This window comes from Nothobranchius furzeri, chromosome 5 (genome assembly GCF_043380555.1).
Source record: "Nothobranchius furzeri strain GRZ-AD chromosome 5, NfurGRZ-RIMD1, whole genome shotgun sequence".
Taxonomy (NCBI): Eukaryota; Metazoa; Chordata; class Actinopteri; order Cyprinodontiformes; family Nothobranchiidae; genus Nothobranchius; species Nothobranchius furzeri.
The window spans coordinates 42,665,353-42,687,521 of NC_091745.1; the positions used below are offsets into that span (position 1 = coordinate 42,665,353).

General features: G+C 41.9%; 1 protein-coding gene across 1 annotated transcript in view; it reads left to right on the forward strand.

Moving 5' to 3' along the window:
* The window catches only part of cdkal1 (CDK5 regulatory subunit associated protein 1-like 1), a 355,999-nt gene that overhangs the window by 312,859 nt on the left and 20,971 nt on the right, over positions 1 to 22,169 (forward strand). The window contains exon 13 of the mRNA XM_015949107.3: positions 9,869 to 9,952. Coding sequence (XP_015804593.1) covers positions 9,869 to 9,952 — 84 coding nt within the window. The remainder of the gene's footprint in view (positions 1 to 9,868; positions 9,953 to 22,169) is intronic.

The following is a 22,169-nucleotide window of genomic DNA, read 5'->3' on the forward strand; positions in this document are numbered from 1 at the left end:
TTCTACACAACCAAATGCGGAAAAGGAGCATTTACTGATCCCCTCGCCCTCTAAAGTAAGTTTAAATGAAAAGCTCCATGAATTCACTGAATGCCAGCAGCTAGCTACAGGAAGAGCTTTATTGACATTTTTTTCATCTTTTTGCGCAAGTGCGAGTGGCTGTGCAGCAGAAACAAAAATGGCCTGCTCTCAGTACAAAACATACAGTTTAACAGGAGTTTATGGGCGAAATCCCCAATATGTAAACAATTTAATGTCTACAGAGAGGATGTTTAGACAGAATCTGTATTGAAGACAAATTTGAAGGTATTTAAAGCCTGTATGAGCTCTGGGATTTTTTTATTTTTTTCACAAATTTGCTGGAAAGACATTTATTCATGTTTAATAGAAAGTCCTGGGCCCTTCCCTCATTAAAATTAAAGGCTTTCAAAAGTCAGGAGGTCTGTTCTTTCAAGGAAAGTAGGACAGATCTCTTCTGCAAAAAATAAAAATTAAAATAACCAGTTGTCGTGCTAACAGCAGGAGTCACAGCGTTATTTATATCACCTGTGGGTGATGCCAAAGAAAACTGATAAATCCTCACTGTAACTGCACATCCACAGGTAAGTCCATTAATCCATTTGCTTTTTCATTCCTTTATTCATTATTAAATGGTCACTAGTTGAGACACCTCAATCAGAATGTGAAAACAACATGACTCCTTGGATTTAAAAATACACAACGTTTTTCAAAACATCTCCTCTAATTAACAAATACTTAGCCACAAGGACTTACCACAAACAAAAAGAGCCTCACAAACAGTCACTTTAAAACTAGCTAATAAATCTAAAATTAGGTTATTTTGTTAATTTTTGGAATTCTAACCAGGTGAGAGAACCACATAGGATTTGCATGTATGATTTTACTCAAAAGAAGAAAGTTAGTGTATTTTTTAAGAATATTTACCTTATTTTAATTAATGTTATTTTTCTAGAGAGTAATTTATCTGTCTTTATAGATAAAAAATATAAAATGAGGCATTTTTTTTTACTTTCTCTGAAATCTTTTTTTGCAGTGTATGGTACAAGTTTCCTCCAGAACAGTGTTTTGATACTGAGACACGAGACACAAACCAGCTTTCTTTGTGCTGAATAATGAATTTGCTAAGTAAGAATAAAATATGTTTTATATGACAGAGCATGATAGCTTGGTGGTTTATGATTGTGGTGGCAGTGCATAGTGGTTGTGGGTGGAGTGTGGTGGCAGGGTACCCATTACCCTAGCATATGTGCATCAGCGTGGTTTGGTTTTTGAGATGTTAAAGAATGCCCACACTGGTCTCATCACTGGACCACAACCCTAGCAGTGTTATGTTACTGCAAGATCTTCTATCACGCAACTTCATCCTGATAAAACCCAAGAGAGTCATGCAGTAATGTTGCTCAGGCAGTGCTGCAGCAGTCTATTTGGTAAGGTCCTGAACATCAATAATTGGCTGACATTTGGACACATTCAATTTACAACCAATTGCAAAAAGTATTTGGGCACTTCACCAAATCTGTTTCAATAAGACTTGGATGAGTGAATTCAGTGTGGAGGAACTTGACTGACTTTCACTGTCCTGACTTAAACTTAAGAGAATTTCTTTAGGATGAATAAGAAGAAACTGCTAACCAGACCTTCTCATCCCACACCAGTGGCTCACAAATGTGCTTCTAGAAGAGTAGCCAAAGTCATCCATAAGCACACCCTAAACTTGGAAGTCGAAGCTATTAAAACCGCAAAGGGTAGACCAACTCGATGGAACATTGTCCATTATCTTTTAAAATATAATGTAAATAAAAACTCAATTTACCGCTGAAATCCAGAATATTAGATCAAAGTAATCCTGTCCCCATGGCTTGTCCCAGAACAAGTTTAAATCCAACCTCCTTTGTTTAATGTTCAGAATCTCCGTTTGAAAGTCTTTATTGACATTTTAGCAATCAGAGATTATACTGTTCTTAGAAAGTTTTAGGTGTGATCTTCCAGTGCAGAAGAATTTAATAAAACAGAATCAAACACAATGAATTAAATTTATAGTTACAACTAAAATGTGAATTATGTATCAAAATTGTCCATCAAGACAGAAAAAAACCACTGTTTTCCACTCACATATACGATACACCACACTTGTTCTTTATCTGGTATGATTTTAGAAGGTAGGTAAGTACGTAAGTAAATTTTATTTATACAGCAACTATCACAGATATAGAATCAGCAAGTGTTTAGCAAAGATTAAAACAAAGTAAAACAAAGTCATAAAATCATAAGGATCTCAAAACAGAAATAGATTAACATCAGAAAAATAATGTCATTAAATCACAGTGAAATAGATTTATATTAGAAAAAATAAAGTCATACAATTAACAAATTTCATAAACAGATACAAGATTAAAAATTTGAGTTAAAAATAAGAAAATGAAAGATTTAGGTGAAAGCAGCTTTAAATAAAATGGTCTTTAGTTGTTTTTTTAAAGTGCCCGGACTGTCAATGCTACATAAGGATAAAGAAAGATCATTCCAGAGTCGGGGTGCAACAGTCTCGAAGGATCGATTACCTCGACTTTTATGCCTGGTCTTTGGAACTTCTAGAAGGTTCTGGTGGGTGGACCGGAGGGCTCAGGTTGGAGCAGTTTCGGACCAGCGTTTTTGAGTGGCCTTCAAGAGACATTGGTTGATCAAAAACGACACCCAAACTCCTTAAGTTTGTCTTGACGGCAGAGGCTAAATGACCAAGTTTTAGACTAATCAGAGGAACCATGCTCTCAGGGGCAATGATCAGACATTCAGTCTTTTCAGAGTTTAACTGCAGGAAGTTATCTTCCAGCCAGCTGGTGATAGCTGAAAGACACTAGTAATTCAGACAGTTTATAGAAGTGAGAATCCTTAAAAGAGCAGTACAGCTGAATGTCATCTGCATATGGGTGATAAGAGACATTATGAAAGAGGGTGTATGTACAGTAGAAAACAACAGTGGAGGACATGTTCGCTGGCGTCCCCAGGCGGTGGCCCAGGGGCCGGCAGGCAAGGGTCCTTCCCCGACAGGCTAGCTTGGCGCGCTAGCCGCCGGCGAAGGCTCTTCAGGCTGAAGCAAGCACAGCTCTCACATGACCCGGGGACTTCCAATGCCAGCTGGGCGTGTTCCAGCCCGAGGCAGCTCGAGCAGACCTTGTGCGGTCTGTGCTTGAGATTTTGTTCCCACAGGTACAGAGGCGAGCTCCTGCGCCGTCGACTCCTCTGGTGGGAGGAGCGGCTTCCATGTAGGCTAACTGGTGTGTTAGCAGAGAACGAACAGATGCACTGGAGTGTGAAGCTGCTCGTTATGCCCTGAGCCTATGGTGAAGGCCAGGACAGAAGGACAGTAAGTTAACGTTCGGCGACGGAGAGAATATTAGAAGGCTCCGTCTGTGAACAGTTGAGCTAACTTACCTCAGAGATAAGCGACCACCGAAGCGAGAAGAGGTGATTGAATAGTGCGTGCGTGGGGACGCTTGCTACTTATAGTAGCAGGGGGACGCGTACGTCACGGTCACTGGCCAATCAGGATTGGCGTATTGAGATAAGTGCTTCTGAGGAATCCGCGGAGGGGCGTATCCCATAGTGAGACATCGAAACGAATGTTAAGAAAGAGAACCCCACCGAGTCATCAATTCTGTTAATTAAGGTGCGGTGATCAACAGTGTCGAAATCTGCAGAAAGATCTAACAATACTAACACTCTGAATTCCCCGTTGTCTGCAGCCATCATGATGTCACTGGAAACTTTAAGCAAATCTCTTTCTGCTGAATGCTTTTTACGAAAACCAGAGTGGAATTTATCATAACTGTTGTGTAGTTCCAGAAAAGTAATCAGTTGATCTGCCACAACCTTTTCCAATATTTTAGAGATAAAGGGTAATTTAGAAATGGGTCTGTAATTTTTAGGCTGAGATGAATCCAAACTTGGTTTTTTAACCCCCTGGAGGCAGGTGATGCAGATTTGCAAAGTTAAAACCTACTTACCTGGTTACTCCACTTACGTATTGTATGACAATTTTTAAACTCAGCAGTACCCCTGAAGGACTTAGTTGTTCGTCCTTTTATCAAAACCTATTTTGAGCCTGAGTGAGTTAAGGATAGGTTCAATAACTGTATGTTTGAAAAGAGATGGAACAGAGCCACATTTTAGAGATGAATTAATACAATCTGCAATGCATGAGTCAATTAGGTCAAACAAGCTGATGAACAAGATAGTGCACTCATTTAGATCGACCACTTTGCAGCAATCAGCACGGCGATGAATGACGAATAGGTGTTTCCCAGTCCATTTTCTCCAATCTTATTGGATCTGAAACATCTTCCTGAAGGGGGGGGGGGGGGGAGGGGGGGGGGGTGTCAAACAAGGCACGTCTTGGGTTTGATGCATCCTAAAGAAGATTCTTGGTGTTCCTGAGGCTGTCTGAACTGAGTAGATGATCTAGTGAGAGGAGAGGATAGATGACTGCTCGCTTGGCATCCTTGATGACCTTGTGGAGCTCTTTCTTCTGTGCTACTGCGTAGCTTAAGAACCACGTAGAGACAGTAGACCAGGCTGCCCTCTATTTTAATTATGTACTCAGGGTTGCATTAGGTGAGTAATCCCCAAATTAAAGTTTTTGCAATATTTTGTGGTTTTAGATGCTAAACTTGGAATAAAAGATTGGCCGATTTGGAAAATGATTGTGCATTCTATTCTTTCAAGACCTTCATCCTCTCCTGGGGATAGAGAGTGAACCCTTGTGCCCCCTTTGAAGGAGAAGGGTGAGCTGCGTACCAGTGCAGAGGACAGCAAGGTCAAGACTTATTTGTCTTTGGGTTACAAGTTTTGTGCGTGGACTAATGAACCTGTTACCTGAATTATCATGGAGCATCTAAATGAACACATCATTATTTTAGGCATATCTTGTGTCTGGACTAAAATCTATTTTCCAATTTATTGAAACAGTTTTTTTCATCTATGGAAAACAAATGGCTCTCTATATAAATGATGCACATCCTTTGCTGTTTTTGCATATTTAGTTTAGTTAAAAATTGTGTTTTTTTTTTCATTCTGCTTATAAAACTAATTCAGTTTTATTATAAAACAATAAAAAAGAACAAAAGGCCACAGATGTGAATAAATCATTTGGGTGTGCCGATAAAAAGGCTGATTAGAATTCAACGCCCCATTTCTCTCATTATTCCTGTTATGATGAGGATTAATTATCAATTAAACTCATGATTCCACAAGTCTGCAGTGGATCTGCTGTGTATCAAGGGAGGTTATTCTCTGGATGGTGAAGTAAATAAATGCCTCAGTGTGCGAAGACTTTCATGCTGTGTTTGGTATGCTGTGACGTGTTTCAGCAGACGGGGTAAATACAAAGCTAAATGGAGATGCTTGCATTTGCAGATCTGCAAAGAAAGACAAGCAGTCACACAATCCAAAACTAATAAAAATACTAGAAACACACAGCATGAGGAGAAGTGCAAAGATGTGTGCACAGGGCTGAAACTACTGACTGTTTAAATAATCAGCCAGTGGGTTATTACTGTAATTAGTGTTTTAGTTATCTGATTAAATTGAACCAAAATGTATTTAGTTTTTTGCTCTGAAATCGCTCATATCCTCAGATTTGCTGGATGTTTTAGTAAAAACTGCTCATTTAAAACAAAAGGATGCTATAAAAAAGCTAAATAAATGAATGTGAATGAAGAAGGGGAAATCATTAAAAAGGTCCTTCACTGAAAAACCATTTTTTCTTATTGTTTTTTGATTGTAATTAGTCACTCTGAGTTGAGCACGCAGGCTTAACATGAAAACAGTCTTCCACACCTGTGCCCTGCATTAGCGTCGGACAGAAAATGGACGATGAAACTCTGCGTCACATTGTCTCACAGATGGTTTAGCGTCCAGGAAACATCAGAGAACGTCTTTGTTAGTAGAAGTTAACCTTTAGCATTAGCGACTTCACCACACAGCAGAACTCATTCAGGCTTGTTTTATTTGTGGAGATTAAACATCAACGTTGCAGTAGAACCGCGTTGCTGTTATCTAATCTGAGGCGAGATGTCCAAATATCAGGAAATAAGAGTCCAAATCCTTCCGTCTGAAGCAGATTTCTCCTCTTGCTGAATTCTCCGTGGTAAAACAAGCACACCAGAGCTTGTTTTCTTCTACAGACCACTGCAAATGAAACAACAGATGAGTGAAGGACCTCTGTAAGGACAAGAAAAGACAACTCTGACATAAACAGGTTTTTAGGACATGTAATTATGTAAGGATAACGTCAGGCCAGCAGTAGCTCAAGCAGTAGAGCAGGCTGTCCAGTAATCTGAGAGTTGTGGGATCGATCCCGACAGAGAATGCTGCTGTTGTGTCCTTGGGCAAGACACCTAACCCGCCCTGCCTGCTGGTGGTGGTCAGAGGGACCGCTGGGGCCTGTGCTCGGCAGCCTCACCTCTGTCAGTGCGCCCCAGAGCAGCTGTGGCTACAACGTAGGTCATCACCACCAGGATGTGTGTGGGTGATTGTGTTTAGGCGCCATATCACCAATATAATCAGCTTGATCGTTAAAATGGTCTTTTGCTTAAAGTCAATAGTAATGATTTCTCCCATTGTTATTGTTTTGAGTCATATCAGCGTAAAATCACTTTATCCAAGAGTTTGGGTACATGAAATAAATCCGAGTAGATGTAAGCTGTATCTGCTATTCCAGCCCCCGTCTTTGCATTTTTCTCTGCAGTGTTGTTAGCCTTTCCATCCACCATATTTCAGATGGGTACCCTCAGAGACGAAGATGTTATCGCTGCTTGTAATTCATCATGGAAGCTGCACAACCCGCAGACTCTCCCCTCCTTCTGCTGGAGACTTTGTGTAGGTTTACATCATTGTGTGGGCTCAGGTAACAGATAACGCTTTCAGTCATCGATACAGTTGATTTGATTAGTTGCTGCAGCCCTGTTATTATTTATATGAATTCCCTTCATGCTGAGGTGTTTTGTTTATATGGGTCAATATTATTTTCTAATTTCTGATTCAGTCAATGTAGTCAAGGATTTACAAGAATCCCAGCCCGACGCTCCGTGCCTGAAGTTTATGTGAGGATTAGTTATTATTAATTCAGGCAGACCCGTCTCATCATACATAGATTTCCGTTCTCCAGTGCCCTGCTGATCTGGTACAAAGTGGATAAAACTTAAAGTTTGGTGATCTGCTCTAAAACTCAAGTAGATATGTGGGGGAAAAAAGTGTATTTATGTTTTCAGTTAAAAGTTGCAATGAAGAAGCAAATCAGTTGTGTTTTCTAATCTTATACATTTCAGCTTCTTTATTTGCTCAACCATAGTGGTTAAATATAAAAGCTTGAACTTTTACATCCTGGCATTTAGTCAGTTTAAAGTTCCTACGGTGACACAAAAACTAACATAAACACAATCAGTACAGAGACAGAAATAATCACATTTTTAAAGGAATAAGGAAAAAATTAGCGATGAGAGAAGTTGAAAGTGGATAGAGGATGTGTAAACAACAGAAGGAATGCCCAGAGATAGTGGGAAGAAAGGGCACGGATTGTGGGAGTCTGCGAAATCGGGGGAGAAAACCCTGGGCAATACGTCAGAGCCGTGACTTCTAGAGTACAGCGCTCACCATTGTCAGGCTTTAAATGTAAATACTTCCAGCCAAGCCCACAGGAATCCCCGTTCCCAACATTTCCATATGCTGGTGAACATTCCCATGCATAGGCAGCATGTATTAATAAGTCAGGTGGTTTTGCTTTGCAGCGCTATTCTTGAATTTGCTGAGGATGAAACTTTGTGTTTGGCATACTTCCTTACATGACAAGAACATGTGCTTGTTTTCTATGTGCATAACGGTTATGGACTAAAGGTTCAGCTAGGAAGAGGCAGGGTTTGTTAGTATAAATAATGATACGTAAAGGATGCCGTTGTATGAGCGCTGGGTTAGGGTTAGGGTTTTATTAGTTTCCACCCATTACCCGGTGGTTTCTGGGATGACGTTTAGTTTATTTCTAGCCACAGCTTTGGAAAAACCCTGACAGAAAGGAGGCCACAATGACCTGGCTGGATTGTGTGCATACATATGAAAATCATTTCCATCACCTGGTATTTCTCTCACAGCTTTGGGATTCACATCTCTCATTCCCTCTTAGCTCATTAGTATCTCTTTAAATGTGGAAGTGTCTTTTAATCCTCTTAATTGCTGCTTAAAACGTGTGAACCATATTTTTAGGTGTGGCCTGTAATTTGTTTTTCCTCGTCAACATCAAGCAGGTGTGTGGTTACCATAGCGACCCTAATGAGAAACTGAAAGAAGCCGTAATACTTCTGTTTATCTGGGTTCTCTTCATACGTTAGACTCCACCTTTTATACATCGAAATAAAGTGAGAACCAGTCATTAGCTAGATTTTGAACTAGCTTTTTGAGTCACTTGTTGATCACATGTCACCACTGAACTTCTTAGGTGATAGAAATAGAAAAATAATTGGTACCCTTCAAAATGTATTTTTCAAGGTTTTAATGCTGAGTAGAATTCAGAAATGATGACTGTTTAAAGATCTCTAAGTTTATAAAATGTGTTTTTTCTTACATTATATCTTAAAATCTGAACAGATGAATGTGCAGTTATGCTGTTTTTAGTATTTTTGCCAGTTAGTCTTTTTTATTAATACATTTCAAAACAGCATATATTCAAAATAAGACATTCAGATTTTTTTTTATTTAATTATTTTTTCTCTCCAAAGTGTGACCGTGCTTAGAATAGAGAGAATCGTGTCCCAACGTAGCAGGAAATGCAGGTTCTCTAACGCAGTGTGAGTTTAAACGAATAATGTCGCCAGATATTTAAAGAAAGAGCTTGATGTGCTGCTCACCCACACCTGCAGCGATCGAAACACAAATCAGAGGAAGCAGACGTGTGGAAACACCACAGATGAGTTGTAATCAATTAGAAACGTTACTGATGGAGCAGCTTTAGGTTAGATGGATAACGGTAGAGTTTACATCCCGACAGATGTGGTGCAGGTAGATCCAGCGATTACAACAAAAACCAACACATTCATGTTGGAAAAGGTTTTTGTTGCTGATTGACACCTACAGTAATTGTGAAAACACATCTTGCTCTCTCTAAATCAATACTGGGGTGGTTTATTATCACCTGCAGTACCTTCAGCAAAGCTTCTCTGACTCGAGCTCTTTCTTCTTCTTTCAGTCGACAACATTCTTGTACTTTCTGTCTTTATTTCCAGCATTAAATTGCTAGATTGGAAAGCCTTGTAGTATCTGATTTTCTGATTTCCTGAATAGACTGTTTTCTCTGCACATTTGAATTGTATCAATTATAAAGTTTTTTTATTCAGTTTTCCTCTTCTTTTGGCTTAAGGACCCGAGCTGAATAGTGCTCAACGACGCCTCAGCAAAGTGCTAAAATGAAGTGCTTCTGAAACCTTGAAATTGTAATTAAAAGGTGAACTGCAGGAACATAAAACTGACAAAACATCATGTCAGAGCAAAGCTTTTATTGCATTTTTGATCTCGGTGAATAGAAGCATAACTGAGGAAGTCTGCTGCTGAATCAATCTGAGGACGCCTCCAGGACACAACTGTTAACACGAAACCAGCAGGATCTTTTAGAGCTAGACGTTCACAAACATCTGGTTAATTTACGCTGTAAATATATGTTGGGAGAAAAGGTTTCATCTTCCACTCAGCGCTGAAGTCAGTCTGGTTCTGAACCAAAAGCCACTTAACATTTAGGACTGAATAAACAATCACGAGTCTTTTATGAGTCAATAAAATGATTGTTGAATATGATTTGTGTCTGTTTCAGGTCGGGGAGAGGCAACATGTGCTGGTGACCGAGGAGTCGTTTGATACTCAGTATTATGTGGCTCACAACAAATTCTATGAACAGGTAAGAAAATTGTTGCTTTCATGAAAGATTCGTGCTCTTTATACCTCCAGTCCGTCTCATTTGTTAGTTTAGCTGATGGTCAGATGTTAATCTGTAATGGTCAACACAATTCAAGATGGCGGCCTCTAATCAACGTTGTCCAACACTAAAATGTTTGAAACAGATTATTGAGCTAAGATTTAGTGTTCTAGTAGCTGAGATGTTCTCCAGGGCAGATGGATAATGTAGGGTGACCACACGTCCTCTTTTCCCCGGACATGTCCACTTTTCACTCTCTGTCCGGGGCGTCCGGACTGGGGGTTCTTGTATGAATGTCTGGCTTTTCATCCAGGAGCAGGGATCGAATTATGGGGGAGCTGGATATCCTACACATCCAGGGAGAGCCGGAAAAAATGTTTCTACCTATATTACATCATTTATGGACTCTCAGTGTACCAGGGGTTCTTTGAGCAGAGAGCACAGAGAGCAGCAGAGAGCTGATCGTTGGTGAGCTCCAGGCAGCTGCGTCCAGCACACGGTCCATTCTCAAAGTGGTGCAACCAAAACACTATAATGAACACACGATCGTTCATGTCCACTCATATTCTCTATTTTCTGTCTTATTTGTGCCTGAAGCGCTCTGCTACTGCGGAGCTCATCACCTGTGCTGCTGTGACTCCACCTCACTGACGCAGCATCGAAACGCGCTCTGCGCTTTGCGGTCAGGAGATCCCTTTGATCTGCTCAAAAGTAACTGATGAGGTGAAAAAGTAAGAATCCAGGCAGCAGTTTTTCTGGAGAGTTTAGAGGAGATGCAGGAAGATGAGAGACAGACAGGACAGGAAAATAGTTAAATAAAAACAAGAAAACATTCTACATGTCGGTAGATTTATCTCCACTACATGTTTTTACCTGTATAAAACAACAAGTCATACACATGTAATATTTATACATCTGATACAGTTCAGATCACCTTCAGAACTCAGTAACACAGCCAGGGCCGTTTCAAGACATTTTGGGGGCCAAGGCTAAATGACACCCCCCCCCTCTAACTGGGCTCCCCAGAAGCCTCTGTGTAATCCATACCCTCTCCAGTAGTGTTAGTTATACAGTGTTTATAAAAGCCCCTCAAATATCACTGACATGTTCTAATATTATCAGATGAAAAACTAAATTATCAGACATGCTGTCTCATCTGCTGCTTTTATAAACTTGCAAAAAGTAACAAAACCGAGGATCACACATTTTAGCTAAAAAGCTAACGCTAGCATTGGACGGAGGTGAGCATGCGCTGACGGCCGATCACCGGATACACGGCAGCGTTTGAAGCTGATGGCAGCTCGTTAACAAACATCCACAAACAATTAAGACACATTTTCGCCTAATTTATTTACTGACAACGCAAAAAATAATCTGGTAAGTATAACTCACTCAATCTGGAGGTAAGTGAAGAGAATTCAGAAAGTTTACTAAATTATATTGACGAATTTTTCGAGTTATTCGTCATGGGTCCGAAGAAATCAGCAGCTGAGGCTGAAACACCTGCTGGGACCAAGAGGAGCCGTCCTCAGGACTCGCCTGAGGCCTCATCTCCCCGGAAAGACGTATTAGAATTATTAGATTCTATTGATAAACGGCTTCTGGGATTTGAGGGGCGACTTCATCTGCTTGAGGTTCTTCACCAGGAGTTTCAGAACCTCCGAACATCTCTGGAGTTCAGCCAGGAACAGGTTGAGTGGCTCGCTGCTGAGAACGCGTCTCTGCGGAAGTCCGTCTCTTCCCTGGAAGAGGGAATGATGCTGATCACCCTGGACAACAAAACTCTGAAGGAGACGGTTTTGGACCTTCAGGCCCGCAGCATGAGGGATAATTTGGTGTTCGCAGGTCTGCCGGAGCAGACGGGAGGGGCGGAGAACTGCGAGCAAACAATAAAGAACTTTCTTCAGACAGAAATGAAGATACCCGAAGAGAAAGTTAAAAACATCACATTTCACCGGGTACATCGCCTTGGAGCTAAAAGAGTGGACAGCAGAAGACCTCGTCCCATCGTGGCTAAATTTGAACATTTTAAGCAGAAGGATCTTGTTAAAAGTCACGGAAGAGAGCTCAAAGGAAAAGATTTCAGCGTGAATGATCAGTTCCCGAAGGAGATTCTGGATCGACGCCGGGTCCTCTTTCCGCTGCGTAAAAAGTTTATCCAGGATGGGAAGAGAGCTGTCATCTTGGTGGATAAGCTTTATGTGGACAATAAACTTTACAAGGAGCGAGGAGTGACTGACTGGCTGTTTTAGCCCAACATCAGGTCAGACATTTATTATTCTTATCAGGATTCACTGGGTTTGATCACGTCAGGATTAAACAGCTGCTAAATCCGTTTTGTAGATGATAAGATCACCTGTTAATCACCACCCCACACCCCTATTACCTTTTCTTTTTAGTTCTTACTTCTTTTTTAACCTATATCTGTACCTTCCCTTCCTTTTTACCTGCTTCTGTACCTTTACACCTGTATGGCACAACCACACAACTTTCCAACACTGCGTCAGACTCGACACACACACGCACACACACACATGCACGCACACGCACGCGCACACACACACACACACACACACACGCACACACACACACACACATATATATATTAAATTCACAGCACAATATCATAATTTATGCGTCAAATAATACAACCACAAACACTGTTGGATCTTTATTATTATTATTATTATTATTATTTACTTTTTTGTTATTTATTAACATACTATTTATACATGTATATACTTATTCCATCTTATTCACATGAAGGCGTCATATTTTAGCTACTCACACACACATCTATGGGTGCACTAAGGTTTGTCTCATGGAACGTACATGGGGCTAGCTCCATAGAGAAGAGATTAAAAATTTTTGATCAGTTAAAGAGAGTGCAAGCAGACGTAATATTGTTACAAGAGACTCATAGATCTGCCACATCCGCAGATGAACTTAAAACACCTGAGTTTCCCAGCATGTTCTCTGCCTGCTATAACTCTAGGCAAAGAGGTGTAGCTATTTTAATACACAAAAACATCAATTTCACAGTATTGGACACAGTTTCTGATCCAGAGGGTAGATTTATAATGTTAAAATTATCTGTACAGAACCAACGCTTATGTATCATCAGCATATACTGTCCAAATATTGATGACCCTCCATTATTTCATAATTTTTTCTCTGTACTCTCCGAACACTTGGACTGTCCACTTATACTTGGAGGTGATTTTAATTTTTGGATGAATTCCTTAACAGACTGGCTCAGTACAGCTGGGACTCAGCGCAATTGGCAATCCACCAACATAGTTAAACAGTACATGAGTGATTATGGGCTCTGTGATGCAAGGCGATCTCTTCATCCTAACCGTAGAGAGTATACTTTTTTTTCGCACGTCCATCACTCTCATTCACGTTTGGATTATTTTCTAGTCAGCAGCTCATTGTTGGCTGACATTTCAGACACTGAGATACACCCCATAGCTGTCAGCGACCATGCTCCGGTTTCTTTAACTCTGGTAAATAAAAAGACAATCCCACCAAGCAAAAACTGGAGGTTTAATACATCACTGCTTAAAGACGAAGGTTTTATAGAATTTTTTAAAAAGGAGTGGGGTTTATATTTAGAACATAATGACCTGCCTGGAACATCAGCATCTATTCTTTGGGAGGCAGGAAAGGCAGTGATGAGAGGTAAAATAATCTCTTTCTCATCACATAAGAAAAAAACGGAAAACAAACGTATTCAGGAGTTAGAAGAAATCATCAAGTCTTTAGAGGCTTCCACAGAAGAAGAGTTAATGAGCAAATTACGTAAAGCTAAATTAGAACTTCATGGAATTATTGACAAAAAGACACAATTTTTAGCACAAAGACTACGAATAGAAAACTTTGAACATAGTAATAAATCAGGTAAATTCTTAGCTAGCCAATTAAAAATAAATAAAGAGAAAACTACCATATCTGCTGTTAAAGACTCAACCGGGAATATAGTATATGACGCTGAAAGAATAAACAACACCTTCAGAGACTTTTACCAAACGTTGTACTCACCACAGATAAACCCATCAGATAATGAGATCAATGAGTTCCTTGACAGGATAACACTTCCTAAATTATCAGACAGCCAAGTTACAGTCCTGGACTCGCCACTAACATCAGCGGAGCTCCAGGAAGCCCTTAAATCCATGACGAATAGGAAAGCCCCAGGTCCAGACGGGTTCCCAGTAGAATTCTACAAAGAATTCTGGATCATTCTGGCTCCAATATTTTTCAGAATGGTGAGGGAAATCGAAGAGAGCAGCAGATTACAGCCAAACATGAATTCAGCCAATATTAGTCTCTTGTTAAAACCAGGCAAAGACCCGGCATTTCCTACCAGCTATCGCCCAATTTCTCTTATTAATGTTGATCTCAAAATAATTTGTAAAGCCCTGGCCAAAAGATTAGAGAAGGTAACCCCCTTCATAATACACCCTGACCAAACTAGTTTCATTAAGGGTAGACAATCACCCACAAATTCACGTAGATTACTTAATTTGATAGATTTCTCTTACAGTAGAAACATAGAAACTAGTATATTATCTCTAGATGCAGAAAAAGCTTTTGATAGAGTTAACTGGAAGTTCTTATTTGCAACTTTACATAAATTTGGTTTTGGGAACTTCTTCATAAACTGGCTACAAACATTATACAGTTCACCAACAGCACGTGTCAGGACGAACGACCAAATATCAGCTAGCTTCTGTCTTCAGAGGGGGACCAGGCAGGGATGCCCACTCTCCCCATCACTATTTGCTATCTTTATTGAACCACTAGCAGCAGCAATTAGGCAAACAACAGATATTAAAGGGATAAAGTGTAAGAAAATAGAACATAAGATCAGTCTTTATGCAGATGATGTTTTACTCTTTCTCCAGAATTCTCAATCCTCTCTCTCCCAAGCAATAGAACTGATAAACTCTTTTTCCAGAGTTTCAGATTACTCTATAAACTGGTTAAAATCCACAGTTCTACCAATTAATTTCTCATTTGTCAATTTGCTTAATACACAATTGGAGTCAGGGAATATCACATACCTGGGAATTAATATCTCTCCCAAGGTAGCAGATCTAACCAAACTGAATTACATCCCACTTTTAAGGAAAGTGGAAGATGATCTTGCAAGATGGAAATCCTTACCAATATCACTCATGGGGAGAGTTGCTACAATTAAAATGATGGTCTTACCCAGAATAAATTACTTATTCTCGATGATCCCAAACAAACCTCCAGCTGACTGGTTTAAGTCTCTGGACTCCTCAATTACTAAATTCCTTTGGCAGGATAAACCTCCACGAATTAGCTTAAAAACGCTTCAGAAGACCAAAGACAGAGGAGGACTGGATTTACCCAACTTTTATTATTATTTCTTAGCCAACAGGCTGCAATATATACCAAGATGGTTGCAAGATAACCCATTAGACGAGTCCTGGTTAGATATAGAACAGACACTTTGCAATACGATAGAGCTTTCAGACTTACCATTTATTAGCTCAAGCATAAGAAAACATGAAAGCTTCAAAAGTATTAGTATCAGCACCTCTCTGACAGCATGGTGGGAGTATCTTAAAATGACAGAGTCTTCACTAGTACCATGCAGACGCACACCTATCTGGAACAATCCTGACATTTTGCAAAACAACAAAATGATGAACCTTCCGGACTGGAAAAATAAAGGAATCCTATACCTGGAACACATATATGAAGGATTGGACTTCATCCCATTTAATCAAATAGTCTCCCAATTTGGAATGGATAAGAATAGCTTTTTAGAATATCACCAAATTAAATCTGTAGTCAAACAAAAATTTAAGCTCAATAAAATAGAATTACAAACACCACCAAGGGTATTAGACTTTTATAATCTCAAACCCCCCAAACTACTGTCTAAAGTATATAAGACACTGTCCAAAATAGACGATAAAATTGCAATCCCTATTGAAAAATGGGAGGTGGATCTATCAGTTAGCTTTGACCAGGACTTCTGGTCCCAAACTTGTTTAAAAACTTTTAAAATGATCAGACACCCCAATTTACAATTAATTCAGTACAAAATTATACACAGAGTACACTATACAGGTCATCGGATGTTCAAGATGGGGTTTGTGTCGTCTGACACCTGTGCACACTGCACAAACAATATTTCTGACAATTACATTCATGCACTGTGGTCCTGCCCACCTGTCCAGGACTTTTGGGGTAGAGTATGTGAGGATCTGTCAAAATGTCTGAAATGTCATATCCCAACTTCCCCCTCTCTTTGTTTACTGGGACAGCTGCACGATGTCCCTATTGCAACATCTTTGGTTCACGTGGTTCTGACTGCCATATGCATCGCTAAGAAAACTATCCTCTTGAATTGGAAAAATAGAGAAAGTCTCTGCATTAACCAGTATAGAAATCTTTTGTTAGATCATATTGCACTTGATATAGCCTCTGCTTCCACTTCAGATGAATCTCTCTGGGCTCCTTTGATCGGTTCCATCACATAGCGAGGGTGGGGGGCCATTGATGTTGTCCTGCGGGATGGTGTGGGTGGGGGGGTGTGGGGTCTGAGTTTGGAGTATCCGGATGTTCCCTGGAGGTGGGTTCACTGGGGGTGTCTGGGACTGGGGGGCTGTTGCCCCCCTCTGGAGGTGCTTGGGTTGCCTCGGGGGGTGGACTGCTGGCGGTTGTGAGTGGGGCCCCTTGGGGATCTTGGCGGCGGCCATGGGTCACTGCCTGGTGGCTGCAATACCCCTGAGCGGGTCTGGGTGGGGGCCTGGGGGCTCGGGGTTTGGGGGTGGCCGGCCCCGTGTGGGGATCTGGGCGGGGCCTTGGGGGTCGGGTCCTGACATGTATGCTGCCGGGAAGAAGGCAGGAACACTCAGCAGTGCCTGGCCCGGGTTCGGGGGCATCAGGTAGACCTTGGCTCCTCTGCCGTTCCATCACAGGGGAGGGGGAGGTCCAGGTCGGGGAGGACCAAACCTTACCTGGATGTCCCATGTCTTATATATTCTGGAAGTTGTGCAAATGCAGGGGTGGGCATAGATATTCTGCTGGGATGGGGCTGGGTTGGTGCCCTCGGACTCCGTGAGGCTCTGTAATGCTGCTGCTTTGGGCCCTGGCAGGATGGGCTGGGGTCTCCATGCCCTCGGTGGCAGTTTGACAACAGAGGTGCCTATTGGGGCCAGTAGGGGAGCTGGCTCCCTGGAGGGCTAAGCCCAACCAGCCATTCCTCCCCATCCCCGCATATTTCTCTCCTCCTGCTCCCTCACATCATCACACAAACATACACATAGGACCTTGGGGGGTGGGCAAGTCAGGGAGTTCGGGTATGGACCCCATTTCCGCATTCCTGTGGCAACCTGCCCCCCAATTTTATTTGCACCTTATACACTTCCACTGACGACATTCCACACAAACACACACTTAGGGCCTTGGGAGTGAGCACATTCAACGGCATTTGGCAGGGGGATATTTCAGCCTCCTCCCGAGTGCCGGTGCCCACTTCCAATTTTAAACCGCACTTAGACACTGATGGCTGAGGGTGTAAGTGGGGTGGTGCGGTGGCATCAGCTGGCATATGCCGGATGATGCCCGCACTGCCCACTCACCACAGCCATGGAATACACCTCATGATCACACAACACTATATTGGAGCAGGTGGAGGGAGACTAGGGGTCTTAGCCACCTCTGTTGTTGCTAGGCTTCCTGGGGCTGGAGGCTAGGAGGGAGATCTGGCCGTCTGGTTGGGGTCTGGGGTGGTGGGTTGCTGTGCTCAGCGTTGGGCGGGGGAGCCTGCTCATCAGCACCCCAGCAGAAAGGGTCAAACTCTGGTTACCGGTGATGGTTGTACCCCATGTGCAGCAGTACCGGGACCAGAGTTAATAGGGTGTGTATGGGGAGCATGAGTGAGTGTCCGGCGTGCATTTTTGTAAGTCTTTGGTTGTATGTGCATGTGTGAGCATGAGGGAGGGAGTGTGTGACTGTGTTTGTGTATGACTGTATATGTCAGGTGGGGCCTTTGGGTCCTCCCCTCTCCTGGAACTTCTCTTGATGATATAGATCTTTGTCCCCCCTCCCCCTGCCACACCTGGTGTGGGGGCTTGTCCCATGGTCTGCCTGAGTGTTCGTGGCAACCGGGTCTGGGGGTTTTAGATTTTGGCATCTGCCTGATAGATCCCGGTGGCTGCCTGGTGGGGTCTGGGTCCCTGGGCTCTGCTGGGTCCCCGGCGGGGGTGGTCACCCCTGGGTCCCGGGTCGCTGGGTCCCGGGCTCGGCCGGCTAGGGGGTGGGAGGCTGCGGGCGGGCCTGTGGGCTTGCCGCTGATATCTCCAGGGACTCTGCCGGCTGCTAGTTGTGGCCCCCCGGGGCGATCCTCTGTGCCTCTCGAGGGGGGCGGGGGCCTTTCTGGTTGCAGTCTCCTTGGGGTTCCTGCATTCTGGGGCAACGCCTGGATCTCTGGGACTTGGAGCTCCCCCCGTCTCCTGCGCATCTTTGGGGGCGGATCTGTGGTCCCTCACACTCTCTGTTGGACGCTCCTATAGAGAAACCTTAAATAAACAAGCGCGTGTACACACACAGGTGCTCACATGGTGCTCTCAAAAGTATGGGCTTGGGCACATTCAACACATGTCTTAAGACTATGGGGGGCACTTAATGCATTGTGATTTATTATCGTGATTCTTCAGTTAAGCAATGTTGATTATATATATATGTGTATATATATATATATGTATATGTATATATATATATATATATATATATATATGTGTGTGTGTGTGTGTGTGTGTGTGTGTGTGTGTGTGTGTGTGTGTGTGTGTGTGTGTATGTGTATATATATATATATATATATATGTTGTTTGTTTGTTTTTTTCATCAAGATGACGCAGTGATAGGTAGATCTTGTTTTATTGTTGTTGTGTCCCTTTTTTGTGTCCTTTTGTTTGTTTGTTTTTTTGTCTTTTTCTGCAGGTCTAGAAGCAGACTCTTGTTCATTGTTTATTTTTGTGGAACCCCCCCCCCCCTCCTCCTCTCTCCACCTTTTCTCTTCCTTTCTCTTTCACCTCTGTCTCCGTGTCTGGTCGGAATTACAAAGCATTCATCAACAATAACAATAAAGTTTTAAGTATCAGGCGTGACATTAAAAGCAAACGCTTTGATGCTCCACCTGAGAATAAATCTTTAAGGCTTGTCACCAGCATTCAGACATCAATTCTGCTTGCTTCACAGCCAGACAGGACACGGTTAAAAAAAAAAAAAAAAAGTAACAAAACCATGTGAAAGCCACTATTTGTGGATTCTCTGAAAGTTTCCAGTGTGACAACTTATTTTTTCATTGATCCTATCGTCTAATCTCACAGCTGAAACCAGCATCCTTAATAATCTGTGCACAGGAAGCTTACCGATGCTGTAGTAAAACAAAAGGTATAATAATTTATTATTAATAAAACCTTGTTGCAGCACTAAAGCAGAAAAATGAGATTTTGCAATAAATATGCAAAATATTTACATATGAATTGTTTTAGAGCCCTTTTATTGGCAGAATCTGATATTAATTCAGTTCTTACAAAGAAGAGAGAGAGAGAATCATCACCAGTGTAAGGTACCTTAAAATCTGGCAGACTCAAATGGAAAGAGCCAGAAAAATGCTTGAATTTCATTTGAACAAAGATGAAGAAATCACAAAGTTAAAGCTACAATCTGCATAACAAGCTAGCTTATAACATTTCTTTTCCTGCCCCTTAACATAATATAGAGTTAATTACATTGTGAAGATTAAAAAATATATTTGGATCTTTCGGTTGTCAGTTTCACACCTCCGCTCTCACCTGGATCGTCCACACATCAACAGAACACCACTGGTGTGAGAGGTTCTCCACTCAATAGTATCAGAGGGGGAGAAACAGCCGGCTGCTACCACTTCAGCTTTAGGACAAACTACCCGAGTCCCAAAAAGAAAATCACCATTTGAATTCACGGCCAACCAAAGAGGTTTGGACCTAGAAACCGGTGTTTAGCGCTCTCTCGTTTTCCCTGGCAATGTGGGTTCTGGTTTCCGCCAGCTGCGGTTTGGAGATGAGAACCGACGGGAGGGGTGAAAGATCTACGACCGTGTTTGTGTTTAAAAGCCAGTTTGTTTTGCAGCTTTAATTTGAATCTCTGGTTTGAGAAGTGGTAGCTGTTTCCCATCTCTCAGGTTTTGATAGGCCCTTTGATTTTTGATATTCCCGATAACTCCATTTAACAGATGGGTCTCCTTTAACTCCTGCTTCAGTTAGGCATCGTCTCAGCTCAGTAGTGACCTGAGTGAATTAAGGGAGTGTGACTGGTCCATGCAGCATGTGAGGGTCCCAAAACGTCTTTAGTTTCACTCGAAGGCAGAACAGAGGCCTGAAAGCACTTTTATCGAAGGAAGAAGTCTAATGTGTTGGAGCATGCTTTAGCTATAGTTCATGTTATTTTTATCGGTCTATTATTTTTTGACCCATGACAAGATTTTGCTGATTCACCCGCAGAAGTCTGTAGACATGCTCAGTAGCCCAATCACTGACAACACGCTGTACAAACGATGTAAATTAATCCTCAAGTGGTGACTTTTTCTTTAGGATCTGGAGCTGAAGCAACCCTTCCTCGTTTTCACGCTTAGTAAATTAGATCAGAAGGTTAGCTTTGGCTGTCATAGGAGCTCTCACAGCAGGTGTCACAGGCTTAGCTTGTGTTGACTAAAGTAGGTTAGCTATAATATCAAACATGCTCACACACATACACACACACACACCCTGCGGGGTTCATGAGAGCATTTGGCAGCTGATAACAGCAACACTTTTTTGCCTTTTTTTCTAACTGTACTAACATTAAGGTCAGCCCTAAAGACATATACGTTACACACACACACACACACACACACACAGAGTGAGGCACGCCGATCGCATAGCTTCAAAGACCCTCAGTCAACCTGTGAAAAATTCACTTTAAAACATCTTCAAATAAATCAATTTCCTCCTGCTTTACCCGTCATCAGAAACATGTTTGAAGTGATGTTTTTTATTAGCAGAGAGGGCACGGGATGGTAATAATTTTTCCTCACTTCCACTTTCCTCCCCTCCCCTTTTCCGCCCTTCTCCTCCTGCTCTGCACCTCCTTCTGCAGGCTATAAACTTAAGTTACAAGTGTTACTTGGTTCATGCGTGTGTTGTTTGAGTGCACACTCCATCATCTGAGTGTGCACGTGTGCATATCCAGGCATATATGTCAGTGGAGTGTACTTTAAAGGAGTTCGTGTTTGATGTTTTCCCCAGCGAGCCCTCTTGTTCTCTTAAATTACACCTATAATAAAAAACAGGTGATGTGTCACTGAATCTGTCCTCCTGAAGAACACGTACAGTAAGTGGGACAAGTTTCATTCAGGTTCTCTTCGTTTCCCTAAATATATCTCTTTATTTTTCAGAATAAAAGCATTAGCGTTAGTTACAATTGAGGATAAACTGTAGAAACACAAACGTTTGTCCACAAGGGTCCAATAAAAGTACACTAAAACAGTTAATTCATTCATTTTATGTTCACAATCCAACATAATACATCGCTGTTGTCATCATAAGGACTCTCTCGCTCATCAGCCTTAAGACTTTTTCAAGCGTCTTACCTGATTCAGCAGGTGTTGCCCCCTGAGCTGTGGCAAAAGCTTATTGTTGATTAACGCATCATATAACCAATAAATCCTTGAAAACACCAATCTCTCACATCAGGACTCCTCATGAGCTTCTTCTTCAAACTGATTTAGAATGATTTTGATTGGTGGATCGTTTCGTGCAACGAGTGTGTCAGGCCCACAAAGTGGATAAACGTCACCTGCGTGAATACTTTGCCCTTTTTATTTGTTAGATGAAAAATTTTGCCCAACCAATGGTTAGACATCCTCCTTGTCCATCAGTTACAGCAAGTGGTCCAGGTACGGACGCAGAAAAAAAGTCCCAGACCATCACTCAAGCACCACCGTGTCTGACAGTCCGTTTTAGATTCTTGTTCTAAAATGCCGTTGGAGGATGGAAGAGTGTGCACACCTTCCAGGAAAATGTTCCACTTTTGTCTCGTCAATCCTCAGAATGTTTCCAGACAAGTCTTGGGAATCACCAAGATGCTGTTTGGCAAACATGAGACAGGTCTTTGTGGGTTTTGGGGTCAG